The 14662-nt window shown below is 33.8% G+C and overlaps 1 protein-coding gene and 1 long non-coding RNA gene across 2 annotated transcripts in view; both read right to left on the reverse strand.

The window, feature by feature from the left end:
- The window catches only part of LOC114336990 (zinc finger protein 91-like), a 251669-nt gene that overhangs the window by 53363 nt on the left and 183644 nt on the right, over positions 1-14662 (reverse strand). Inside the window, exon 9 of the mRNA XM_050660069.1 lies at positions 5216-5523. Within this exon, the coding sequence (XP_050516026.1) occupies positions 5216-5523 (308 nt within the window). The remainder of the gene's footprint in view (positions 1-5215; positions 5524-14662) is intronic.
- LOC126892645 (uncharacterized) lies at positions 8341-10143 on the reverse strand. Its single transcript, XR_007700940.1, has 2 exons — positions 9606-10143; positions 8341-8835 (listed from the first exon to the last, which is right to left on the reverse strand). It is a non-coding gene; the product is annotated as an uncharacterized LOC126892645 (long non-coding RNA).

The raw sequence follows: 14662 nt of genomic DNA on the forward strand, positions 1-14662 counted from the left end.
ATTATAATTACAGCATTTTCCTTGTTTGTACACTTTAATAATGAAGACATATTATAGTTAAACATATATGTTTAGTGTATTAGAAGGGGCTGATCCACTTCTACATTATTTTTATAGTAGATATAAATAATTACTGTTTAGAAAAAGTTTATACTATTAAAGCTCTAGAAGTTGTAATTAAATTATCACTTTTCAGTCAAGTATTAGGGTTTTGAAAAAAAACAGAAATTTGCTCTAGTGAGAGCAAAAAGAATTGTTTTCACCCCGATAAGTCGGCCTCTGATAACCCAGAAGTCCGGCTAACCCAGGCCGATTCTCATCAGACCAAACAAACATTTTTTCAGTTTGACTGAATTGTATACCAAGAAATGAACAATACTGTATACCTACAACTGTACGTAATTTAGATGTACTGTGCATATGTATTTCATGTTTTTGCAACTATATTAGAGTTTATCTATAAGTATACCGTATTTTATTAATTTTTACAATATTCTTCAGCTAACCCAGATCGGCCTCGGTCCCGATTAATCAGACTTATCGAGGTTCCGCTGTACTATTTTTACACAAAAATATAGCACTTAAAATCTGAGAAATGTGATGAGTTGATAAACAATTTTTATGTAAAGTTGATTCAGAAATGTATTCTGCTTATACTTAATTAAATGTTAGATTTTTAATTTTATGTATACCTACCTAGGTACCACTAGAGATGCAATAAAAATTTCTAGAAGAAATCAATTAAATTATGATGAAAATTTAGGGTTGTTTTATAACCATTCCTTTTTTTGTATCACCATCCATTTAATATTTTAATACTATGCACTTTACTTCTGTACATCTATTAATTATTATTAGTTATAATTTTCACCATGATGTGATACTGAATACTGAGATGACAAATAAATAAATTGCTTTTTCAACTGACATTATAAATTATCACATACTTACAAGTAAGCATTTAAGGATTATGTAGGTCAGTAAGTAAACTTTATTTTTCAAATCCGTGTTTAAGCTCATATCTTTTCTCTGTAGCTGTTAGAAATAGAAGCTCTTGATTTTATTATGATTTGTAGTGTAAGATTTTCTTTACTTGCTTGTATCACCTTAATTTCATTGTCCAAAATATTTTATACTGTTTTGATAACAAAGTATCTTCTACACCAAAGCTAAACAGTGTTGCTCCAATTTTATTTTGATTATGGTTTATTTCTCATTTATTATGTTATGTACTTTTGACATCTTTTCTAATACTCTCTATTACAATAAAACCAACAAGATAAATCTCTTCTGTGATAGAAAAAGTCATGGAAAAAATAAAAGTGGACATTTATGTTTGCTTTAAAACTATATTAACACGTTGACGGACAGAACTTCTATAGACGTCTAATTTCTATGGATGTAATGTGACACAACGTCTACAGATGTTGCATTTTTCCCTATTCTACTATGCAAAATACATAAAGTGTCACAACACTTGCTTATACGTTTGACTCACTGTCCGTCAACGTGTTAAAAAAAGGTATTATTCATTACATTTCAAATATACAGTATATTTTGTGGACTCTACAATAAACTCAAACCGATGCAACCAGAGTGCCATAAACCACTTCACATTACACCACAACATAAAAAACAATAATTCACATAATAAACAGTAATACAAAATACCCATTTATGTAAATAAATAATACAAAAATAATGATAAAAAACTGACGTCTGTCATATGCCTGTCACGAGACAACGCATGCGTGTTTAATGGAGCCGAGTGCTACATTAATCTCAGTTGGTTAAATCTCTCTGATTAAATTTCTTATGAAAATCCAACGTTGCCAGTTGATCTTGAGAAAACTGTCATCTGTCATTAGTGTCATTACTGTCATTTATGAAAAATGATTTAGGTATTTTTTATTTTTTGCTTGCCTTGTTTTCTCTTCTGTTTTGTTGCCCTTGCCAGTGTATTTTATTTTAGTTGCTTTTTGAGTTTTTTTATTAAGGGTTTAGGCGCAAATTTTCGGCTCCAATGCTTTTTAAATACATTAATTTTTTGCGAATACTGAGAAAGCTAATAAATATTTTTGAAAAATTTAAACACCGAATGAAAGATTACATTATTACCGAGGGCTGAAAGTCCTTTAGAATAAACAAAATTTTTTAATGAGATACGTATTTAAAATTAAAAATCGCACATTTTCTGTTTTCTTTTCACAACTGTAACTTATTAAAATAAACATTATGGAAGTTTTGAGGGACTTTCGGCCCTCGGTAATAACGTAATCTTTCATTCTGCCCTTAAATTTTTCAAAAATACTTATTAGTTTTCTCAGAATTAAAAAAAATGAATGCATTTAAAAAGCATTAGAGCCGAAATTTTGCGCCTACCCCCTTAATGGCATAGACATTAGTCATTCAGTCAGTTGTAATAACAAATATACAATCCTATCCTTAATACAATACAATAATAATAATCCCATACAATACTGGTACAATAAAGGACAATAAAATGAATATCGGATAAGATGTACATTTAGGATAAAAAAAGGATTCAAATCTAAACTGAAATCATAAAAAATTTCATGCTCGCATACAAATCTTATGGAAATGTGCATGTGTCTTACAAGAAATCTATAATTTATATTTTTGTTGTGAGCCCGTAGCCAGCAGACTGGATATTGAATGGTGCATGTATATTAAGTTTGATTAAATTTTTATAGAGGCAGTTTAAATGCTGTTAAAACTTAGTGCCTACATTCAAAAAAGATATGATCAAGATCACCCTGTTTCCTGCAATGTTTGCAATTATCGTCTTCAATTACATTTATTTTAAATAAATGAGTTACCTATATTGCTTTTTGAGTTATATTTCAGTTATTTAGGGCCGGTTGTTCGAACGCTAATCAACAATGATCATTATCAAATATTTAACTACTGTCACCAAAACTGTCAATGTCAACTTTGTTTGAGTTGATGAAAACATAATTAATTACAATTATGAGATTTATTATTAATTATGTTAATAATTATTGTTATATTTATTGATTATAGACTCCACAGACTTTTTAACAACCCAAACAAAGTTGACATTGACAGTAATTAATTATTTGATAATGATCATTGTTGATTAGCGTTCGAACAACCGGCCCTAAGAGTAACTAGGTTTTTTATATAAAAAAATTTAGATGAAGTCTAAGCCCCGTATTCATAGTCGAGACTCAAATTTGAGTCGATGCTTAAGTTCGACCAATTTGTTCAAGGTCGGACTTGAGCATCGACGCTGACTTGAGTACCGACTATGAATATGGGCCTAAGACGAAGACGAAATTTAGGATGAAGTCTCTGACAATATTAGAATAGCTTGCTTTGGAAAGAAAAAGAAAAATGGGCACCATCCATTTAAAGTGTTCTTATCTTCAACTGAAAATGTTCAGACAGCAGACATGCAGTTCTTAAACAGAAACACATTGACCATGCTAAAACCATCTTTATCAGCATTGATCAGACCCCTAATAAAGGGAAGGTACTTGAATCTGTATATAAAATTTGAGCTTTTGTCTCCTCAGGAAGCAGGGGACAGAACCTGTCGATACGGTATTATAATATCCCAAAGGTAATTCAAAAAACCTCTAAGCCACAATGACTTGGGCAAGCTCCCCATTTTTATTAAAAATGGTAGAGGACTTCGGACTAAATTGACAACTCTGACTCTAAATGTTTCTAACAGCTACTTTGATGTGATCATATTTACTGAAACATGGTTAACACCTGATACAAGCAATGCTGAAATTGGCTTATTTAATTACGAATTCTACACACAAGACCTGACACAAGAATCCATTAATTTCGACAGTGGAGGTGGTGTGTTAATAGCTGTTAAACAAGTTTTATCCCATCAGATGTTTCTGCTGAACAGGTGTTTGTTCAAATGAACAACAAAAATCATATCGACACCAAATGAGGATGCTATAATGGTAGATAGACTTTTTTATAAAAAATGAATGCATTGAGAAGAAAATTGAATTAATAAGACTTGCTTCAGCAAGTGTATATTAGTATTATTAGTATCTTATAATACTATTCTGCGCAGCAGAAGTTAAATAAAGTTCAGGATCTTGAATTTAAAATGTATTTTATCAATTTATAAACTAGACAATCTAATGACAATTATTGAAGTTATTTACATTTTCAAAGCATACTAATAAAACAACATGAACTAGTATATAGTAGACACTTAGGATATTGCCTTTTTAACATTCTCCCTCAATACCTAAAGTGTGATAAACATACAAACAAACTAATAAGCTCACAATAAAACAATACTAAGCTCACTTATACTTTTAAACTAAGTTTATTACATATAAACTTGTGCTTTTGAGTACCTAAAGCTTTTGTTAAAATATCTGCAACCATTTCGTTAGTAGACATATATGCAAGCTTAATATTACCACTCTGTACATGCTCACGTATAAAGTGATACTTTAAATCAATATGTTTAGTTCTTTTATGAAACATTTGATTTTCTGCTAATTTAATAGCATTTTGGTTATCATTATAGATAGTCATTGGTTCTGAAGTGCTAAGAAATGTATAAACTTCACTATTTTCAAAAAGTTCAGAAATCAAAGATTTTAAGTACAAAGATTCCTTAGCTGCTTCAGAAATGCCAATATACTCTGCTTCAGTGGAACTTAATGCAGTCGTCTTTTGTTTATGACATTCCCAAGAAATGGGAGCACCTGATAAAGTAAAAATATAGCCATAATATGACTTTCTATCAAGAATGTCATTACCCCAATCAGAGTCTACAAAACCAGTTATTGCATCACCTGACTTTCTATAAATCAGGCCTACATCTTTAGTGGCCTTTAAATACCTCAAGACTCTTTTAGCAGCCAACCAATGCTCTTTGCTGTGTTTAGTATTAAACTGACTTAAATAAGATACTGAAAATCCAATATCAGGTCTTGTACAAACAGCAAGATACATTAAAGAACCAATTAACTGCTGAAAAGGTACTTCATGATATTCTCCCTCAAACGAAAGTTTTTGATTTTGTTCAAGGGGTGTACTAACAGTCTTACAATCAGTCATTTGAAATTTTTCAAGCAATTTCACAACATACTGATCTTGACTAAGTTTCAACTCGTTTTGCTTTCTATTTCGCTCAACTTTTAGTCATATCTTTCTCAAAATCATTGCCACTCTCTACATTACTTACTTCCAAACAATCATTCGCTTCATTCTCGCCACAATCATTCTCATTCACACTCTTACTAGTACTTGGACGAATTGAAACTTGATTGTTTTCTTGGACTGTAACAGTTTCAGGATTAGCAGGTTCATCTGTTTCAACTTCAGGCAACTTTGGAACCATTGCAACTTCAATGTCAGTCTGCTCAAGAGGAAATGACATGCTTCTTTCTTCAAACGGTTTGTCATTCATTTTTTCTTCCAAAAATACAACATCTCGTGCAATTTCAATTTTGTGTGTAACAGGATCTAGCAGTCTGTATCCGGCAGATGTTTCTGAATACCCAACAAAGATTTTTTCTTTACTCTTCTGGTCGAGTTTCTTCCGCTTTATTTTTGGAACATGAGCATATGCATAACATCCAAAGATACGTAGAATTGAAAGGTCAACTTTGTTTCCAGACCATTTTTCTTCTGGAGTTTTACCTTTTAGTTTCTTGGTTGGTGATCTGTTTAATAAATATACTGCTGTGTTAGCAGCTTCCGCCCACATTTGTTTTTCAGCATTTACCTCGAACAGCATCGAACGTACTTTTTCGAAAATAGTGCGGTTGAACCTTTCGGCAACACCATTCTGTTCAGGACAATATGGCACAGTAAGTTCATGTTTGATGCCTTTGCTTTTTAAAAACTTGTTCATACGAGCATTGCAGTACTCACCACCATTGTCGCTTCTTAAAACTTTAATTTTTCTTTCAGTTTCACTTTCAAATTCTGCACAAAATTCTTGAAACTTCTCAGGAACTTCGTCCTTTGACTTCAAAAAATAACAAAATGCTTTTCTTGTATGGTCATCGATAAGGGTAAACAAATATTTTGAACCAGCATATGACGGAACCTCCATAGGTCCAGCCAGATCTGAATGAACCAAATCGAGTTTATTTTTAGCAACTTCTTTATTTGGATTTTTAGGAAATGGTTTTCTGGCATGCTTTGCCTTAATACAGCTTTCGCAAAGCTCAGGTGTTTCTTGTTTTTCATAGTGTATACCAGTTGCCATACCATTTTTTAATAGATCCATGCTAAAATGGTTTAAATGACCCAATCTTTTATGCCATAACATCTGTGAATTTTGAGGTTTAGCAATGTTAACTTTTTCTTTAGCCATTGTATTAAGTTTATACAATCCATCGAGATTTGTTGCTGTGGCTTCAGGTCTCTTCTTCACTGCTATCTTTTGATTGTGAAAAAGTCTGCATCCGTTTATGTCAAATACTACAGACCAACCATTGCTTACTAAGGCGTTCACTGATAAGAGATTTACCGATAGGTTTGATACATACCTTACGTTTTGTATCAATTTTTCTTCTCGACTTTCTCTAAGTGTAACTGTAGCATTACCAGTTCCTTTTACTGTAAGCCTGGAGTCATTTGCCACCACAATCTCTTGACCAGAATTTTTGTTGGTAATTTCTGTTAAAATTTCGTATTTTCCGGTCATGTGTGAAGATGCACCGCTGTCAACGTACCATATATCGTCTTTCATGTTGATACCTAATGAAGCGAAACATGTTGTACCACCTTTTTTGTTACTTTTGCTTTGCGATTTACTTCTTTCGGGCGATTTTTTCATTTTCTTCTTAGTACATTGATTTTTGTAATGTCCTTTGGATCCGCAACCCCAACAATGTGGTACTTTTTTAAATTTCTGCGCCGAGAGTGCATTGTCTTCTTCACGTTTACCTTTTTGCCATTTTTTGTCTTGCAAGAGTTTGGTCTTAACAAAATCAGCTGTAATGTCAACATTTGAATTTTCCAGAGCCATTACCATTGGGTCATATGCTTCTGAGAGACCCTGCAGCATGATTGCACCCAAAAATTCATCATCCATCGGTTTTCCAATAGAAGATAGTTGCTGAGATAAGTCCATCGCTTCGTTTACATAATCTTCCATTGTACTAAAATTGGATAGTTTAATTGAACATAAATTTCGTAGTAAACGAAGTCGACGATGAAGACCTTTATCCTCAAATGCTTTTTCAAGTGCAAGCCATGTCTCTACAGCTGTTTTGCATTGCATTACATGAGGATATGTACTCTTATCCAGAGAAAGTATTATTTTTGAAAGAGCTTTCTCCTCGTGACGCTTTTTTGCTGGATTGTCTAAATTAACAACATTATTACCATCATTAGTATTATTACCAGCTGGTTGAATCTCTGGCTGAACGCAATACCATAAACCATCATACTTCAGGAGAGCAGTCATTTGGAATTTCCAGGTACTGTAATTTTCTCTGCCTCTGAGTTTTTCAACACTTCCAAGTCCCGAATGATCATTTTCAGCCATCGTACAAAAAACAAATCTTTAAGTTTTTTATTGCTGCAAAATATTCTTCTAACTGGAGAGGCCCATAACCTATTAGTATTATTAGTATCTTATAATACTATTCTGCGCAGCAGAAGTTAAATAAAGTTCAGGATCTTGAATTTAAAATGTATTTTATCAATTTATAAACTAGACAATCTAATGACAATTATTGAAGTTATTTACATTTTCAAAGCATACTAATAAAACAACATGAACTAGTATATAGTAGACACTTAGGATATTGCCTTTTTAACAGTGTAAACATTGAAAGAACTATACAATGGCTAAAATCTTTAAAAATCAAAGTACAAATTACTTTATTCCTATTAAATAGTTTCCTTATATAAACTGATATAAATATTATTTGAGGTATTGTTAACCTTTTTACAACAATACTTAGTAATGATAAAAATTAATTTATGTGTACAGTAGAACCCTGATTGTCCGTGCTCCTCGGGTTCAGACATGGCATGGATAATTAAAATTTATTTCTTATATAATAATATAATACATATATACATACATATGTACCTACCATAAAAAGATAATAGAAAAAATGAATCTTTCATTACGAGTCCTCTTCTTGGCTTACAGAGTTTCCGTCGAGTGAATTAAGGTGACGCTATTTTGATAAAACCTCAAAAATGCAACTTCAGTATTAGAAAACCATAGCACGGATAATCAGGGTTCTACTGTATATATTATCTGAATTCACAGATGATATGAGTGTAGTCAAGTGTGAATATTCTTTTCAAGTAAAAGTACCTATAAGAAATAAAACAATCTTTTAAAACAAGTTTTTTACTTATATAATTGGAATAAAACTGATAATACATACATACATACTTAGTTATTTTTTCATACATATTTAAAGCAACTGATTCATAATTTTTTCCCACGGAAGGGTACAGTATTTTCTTTAAAATTGGAATTATACAATTGGTTGACTTTAAGTGGCCAACTTGGGCTTTTATTTTTATCATAAGTAAATAAATGGCAATAAATTATCCCAGTTACTTGCAGTCACGTCAGCTTTTTTCATGCTTCTCCAGTTTGGTTTAGCATAGCTAAAGATATTTCAACAGAGTTACTGTAGCTTACTTCAACATTATTTGAGTAAAATAGAGCTAAATCATAATTTAGTACAATATCAGTAGCCCATTTATCAGCAGACTGGTAGGACTTTATCGTTGACTATGTTGTATTATTGTTTTTTAAATTATCCCCACTGTTGTTTGATGTCTGTGGTGCTTAATTTTTTCAAATTTTCCATGGTATGCCTGTAAGCAATAAAAAAGAATTATAAACAAAGTTGCAGTGAAACAATGAACTGTCAATACGGATGGAATAGGCAGGAAGACAATTAATGCAGCCACGATACAAGAGAGAAGTCCTAGAGAGAGACAGGCAAGGTGCTGGAGACTTTGACAGGCCGTGTAATTTGAGTTGCCTATATCAACTTAAACGGGGAAATATAAAAGTAAAATTCTAAATATAAAAAAAAGTAACATAAAAACATAATCAAGGACTTCTTCACTTTATATAAAACAGTCAGTAATTTAGTATTTAAATAGTTTTAAAATTATTTAACTCCCAAATACTTTAGGAAAGTAGGTATTTGTTTTGATAAATACAAATAACAATTCTGAAAAGTATTTAAACTGATTTAAACACCAAATATATTAATCTGTACTCTATTTACTCTGTAAATACAAAAAGTATTTAAATTTTGAAATATGTAATGCCAATCAGCCCTGAAAGTTAAAATATGAGGTCCATTCAACGAAATGTCAATACTGATTTAATCGGGTCCATTTATATAGGCAACTCAAATTACACGGCCTGTCAAATTCTCCAGCACCTTGTCCGTTTCTCTCTAGAACCTCTTTCTTGTATGTTGGTGGTAATCTCGCTTCACTATTTGAATGGGACAGGGCCATTCCATCCGTATTGACAGTTCATTGCAGTGAAATGGTTCTTTTATCAAACCATTATATAATCATTTATCGAAAAATATATAGTAATGTGCCAATTATATGTTTGCATTTACCTGAATTTCCAGCTTTACATGTACAATTACATAGGTACAAACATTTTTAATATCAATCATTTCAATTTACAATTATAATGGTTTTTGGTGGGGTTGTCCTTTCAAATTGCCCGTTTGAAGGCACAATCACTGCGGTTTTCCCACTAGATGATAATATTTCACAAGTAATAATACGGTTGGAATCTAAAATTGCTTTCCTTTCTACTAACTAGGTACTAAGGTTCTTTTTCTTTTAAAATGTGTTTAAAATATCTTTATCCTATCAAAAGTTGTCAACAACATAACCAAACATTAACAAAGATTAAAGATCATCAGACAATGACAATTGACAGTAATTGATAGACGTCTCTTCTCATATTTGAAGATGTGGCAACAATGGATTTCCATAAGAACTTTAGCTCTTCCTCTCCCACTATTTCTAATAATTCTTCTTTTTTTAATGAAAGATTAAGTTGATTTGAGTTGATTTTAGCAGTTAATAGTGTGAGGTAGGAATTTTTGTGTTGTATGTTTCCTATTCCGAATGTGCCAAAAAAAATCTCGCTAGAGCGAATGTAGTATAACAATAACAATCGCAATGTTCAGTAAATGTTCACAGTACACAATAGGTTTGTTCCAACATGAACTTTTGGACGGCCCAGAAACCGTCACGAAACTACTTGTACCGTTTGTTGTGCGCATGTTCGTAATTGTATCGCCCAGTTATCGTCCCATGACGGTAATCATATATTTGTCATTTTTGTTGGTGACAGCTTGTGTGCTTTTAGTCGATCAAAGGCTCAAAAAATTTAAAGAATTGAATCCTAGTGCTCAAGTCAGTCCAACCAGCACATTATACATTTGCCCGATTACTGAAATGATCATCACGAAACCGTCACCGAAAGATCACAATTCTTGTTGGAACAGTCGGAAGGACGATCCGATGACGATCATATTTTTGTTGGAACGGATTTTCTTTACTGCGCAGGAGCGTTACCGTTTCGTGACGGTTCTCGGTCATGTTGGAACAAACCTAATAATAACGACATGACTGATATGACATGACATAACAATATGGACGCCAGTAGTTCAAATTTTAAAATTCTTCTTCTCTTTATTTATTCAGATCATTCTGCGTAAGACGTTTAATATATAGACCCGGCAGCCAGCAGTGGCCCAAAAATTTGGTGTTATCAACAGTGATGCCACAGCTACCAATTCCCGTCAAATCTACTGATTTCTCTTTTTTTTTCTCCTGAAAAATTAAATTTGTAGTTTTCCTTATTGTTTTATGGATTTTGCTATATCCAAAACACAAAGAGCAATAGAAAGACAGATGCTGGGTATAGGTCTTAAGGACAAGAAAAGAAACTCATGAATCAGAGAAAAAACAGAGGTGAACAATGCACCTATCAAGAAAGGTTGCAAAACTTAAATGGGACATCGCCGGCCCACTCTGCGGCAAAAAATTAAAGATGGAATAAGCGAATTCTACACAGGTGACCATGGGAACACAAAAGAAAAAGAGGAAGACCATATAGATGAGATGGACGGACGACCTTAAGAGAACGACAGGAAACGAATGGTCTCTATTCGCCCAGAATAGAGACCAATGGAGATTACTTCTTCTTCTTCAAGTGCCATCTTCGTTCCGAAGGTTGGTGATCATCAGGGCTATACGTATTTTCGAAACTGCTGACCGAAACAATTCGTTGTTGCTACAGCTATACCATTCCCGTAGATTCTTTAGCCAGGAGTTTCGTCTTCTTCCTATGGACTTTTTTCCTGCTATCTTCCCCTGCATAATTATTCGAAGCAGTTCATATCTTTCGCCTCTTGTAATGTGTCCCAAGTATTGCAGTTTTCGTTTTTTTTTATCGTAAATATGACTTCCTTTTCTTTATTCATTCTTCTCAAAACCTCGACGTTTGTGACTCTCTCCGTCCATGATATTCTCAAGATTCTGCGATACATCCACAGTTCAAATGCCTCTAATTTTTTGGTATCAATCTTTTTCAGCGTCCATGACTCCATTCCGTAGAACAGCACAGAAAGTACGTAACATCTCATCAGGCGAAGTTTCATTTCAAGGTTCAAATCTCTTCCACAGAACACTCTGTTCATTTTAGTGAATATATGGATCTGGCTTTTTCTATTCTTATTTTGATTTCTGCTGAGCTATCGTTGTCTTCATTCATAAAAGCGCCTAAATATTTGTATTTGCTAACTCGATTGATAATTTCATTGTGCAAATATAAATTTTGGACATTTTGTGTTGATTTCGATATTACCATAAATTTAGTTTTCTTTATGTTCAAAGATAGTCCATATTCTTCGCTGCAGTCTGTTATCTTATTCACCAATGTCTGTAGCTCTTCAAGTGTTTCTGCGATCAGATCGGTGTCGTCAGCAAATCTCAGATTGTTTAATCTAACACCATTTATTTTAATACCTATGGATTGCTCAGAGAGTGTTCTATTCATTACGTCTTCGGAATAGAGATTAAAACAGGGTTGGTGACAGTATACACCCTTGTCTCACACCTCGCTTTATTTCAATTTCTTCAGTGGTATTATTCTCTACTCTCACTACTTCTTTCTGATTGTAGTACATTTTTGCTATTAGTCGGATGTCTCGTTTATCTAAATTCTTTTCTGCCAGGAGTCTGATTAGATGATCATGCCGCAATTTATCAAAGGCCTTGTTATAATCTATGAAACACATGAATACATCTTGATTTATGTCAAGACATCTTTGAGACATAACGTTCAGTGCAAACAACGCCTCTCTTGTTCCGAGTCCATTTCGGAATCCAAACTGGGTATCATTGATGTCCATTTACAGTTTTCTGTGTACTTTAGTGTGTATAATTTTCAGGAATATTTTCAGTACATGGCTCATCAAACTGATTGTACGGTAATCACTACATTGTTTGGCATTCATCTTTTTTGGTATAATAACAAAGGTGGATAAAAGCCAAATTCTTGTGGTATTTTTCCTGATGTATAAATGCTATTGAAAAGTTCAACTAAAATGTGGATCGAGTCTTCTTCTATCAGTTTAAGGATTTCCGTTGGTATTTCATCGACCTGGGGCTTCACCGTTTTTCATTCTTTTTAGTGCGTACATTACTTCCTCTTCCGTTATTTCTGGACCTCCGTCTCCTTGTATGTTACTTAATTAGTTCAGATTGTTGTCTATCATCTGCAAAGAGTTCTTCAACATAGTTTTTCCATGTCTTCAACTGTTCTTCTAGTTCGGTTATTATGTTTCCGTTGACATTATACAGGGTATTTGGCTACTTACTTTTTTTTCTACCTGCAAGTTCTTTCACTTTTTTATGTACATTAAAAATATGTTTTGCCTGCAATTGCTCTATTTCTTCACATTTTCTTTTATAAAAATCTTCCTTTGCTATTCTGATTTCTTTTTGAATTTCTTTCTGTATTTGTTTATACCTTTGTTCGTTTTTTCCTTTCATTATTCTCCGATTGTCCATGAGGAGAAGGATTTTATCAGTCATCCATCTTTGCTTTATTTTTGGTTTTTCTTTAGTCAGAATTTTTTTCGCAGGACTTGTTATCGCCATTTTTTATCTATGTTGTTCGTTGGCTGAGATGTTTCTTTTTCATGAAGTATTTTCAAATTATTATTAATACATCTTTGCAGTTCCTCCTTTACCTCCAGGTTACATAAATGACTGACGTCTATCTGGTTTGCTCTTCTTTTCTGCTCCAATCTTTTTAGTTTAATACTCATTTGCGCTATTAGAGGGTTATGGTCTGAATAGACATCTGCGCCTGGGTAAGCCTTAACGGATTTTAAGGAGTTTCTGTATCGTTCGTTTATCAGTAAAAAATCAATCTGGTTTCGAATTATTCTTTGGCCATTGTCCTGGGGTGATTTCCACGTATAAAGTCTTCTCTTTGGTAAGTTGAAGAATGTATTAGATACAATCATGTTATTCTCCTGACAGAATTGAAGCAGTCTGTCACCTCGTTCATTTCTTTTACCGAGTCCGTATTCTCCTATAAGTACCTACATGTTTGCCACTTTTTCCTTTACCAATTTTTGAGTTAAAATCACCTAGAATTACGGTAATGTCTCGTGGTTTCGTCGATTTTAATACTTGATTGATTTCTTCGTAGAATTGTTCAATTTCGTCCTCGGATTTATCTGCAGTAGGTGCATAGATCTGTATGATATTTAGTTTACTTGTGTTTGTTTGTAGTTGGAGAAATAAGAGATTGGAGATTGGTTGGAGATTACTAGGGGAAGCCTATGCAAAGGAATGGGCGTTTAAGGGTACGAACAGAACAAGTGGGTTGCGGTGGGGGTGGAGGTCGCGGTGGATGCTACTAGTTAAGTCGCTGTCGCTGTCGACAGCATATAGTAAGGAGGTTACCTTTTTTTTTTTTTTTTTTTTGGGAGGTGAGAATCTTCTAAAGACTTCTGGGAAGGTGTCCCAGGTGTGTTGGATTCAACTCTCTACGCCTAACCGTAGCAAGCCGCCTACCAACTAAACTCACCTCCTCTTTCTCCAACCGGCGGGCCAGGAACCGACCTTAGCGGGCATAGCTCTGACCCACCAGCTTTGCTCGTCACCCCCATCTAGCACTCTCTGCGTGCGCTCTGTGACTGTCATGACAACCCGGTTTCGCCACCCCATCCACGCATGCAGCCAGCCAGGGTCCGTAAGGCAACCGACCTATCTGCATGATAATGGGTGAGGAGGCGCGACCACGCTATCATCCCATCCACCGTAAACTGGCAAAGAATTACTAAACAGCCAGTGAGAACAACTAAACTTTCATTCCCCACCCACTGTAGGAGTGGCCCATTCATCTATACACTCACAAGATAAGATATAAACACATGAAAAACAAAACATCTAACATTTACTAACACTAGGATTAAAAATCCTTTTATTTTAAAGGACACTGCCCCGGCAGAAGTGGGAGTTGTATATTGACTACCCACCCCGGTCGGTGCAAAACGACACATGTTCAAAAGAAATACAAACAGATTATCTTTGTTGGAGTCTCCTCTCTCTTTCTTCCTTATGCTTCATCGTTTCA

Source organism: Diabrotica virgifera, chromosome 9 (assembly GCF_917563875.1).
Source record: "Diabrotica virgifera virgifera chromosome 9, PGI_DIABVI_V3a".
NCBI classification, from domain to species: Eukaryota; Metazoa; Arthropoda; class Insecta; order Coleoptera; family Chrysomelidae; genus Diabrotica; species Diabrotica virgifera.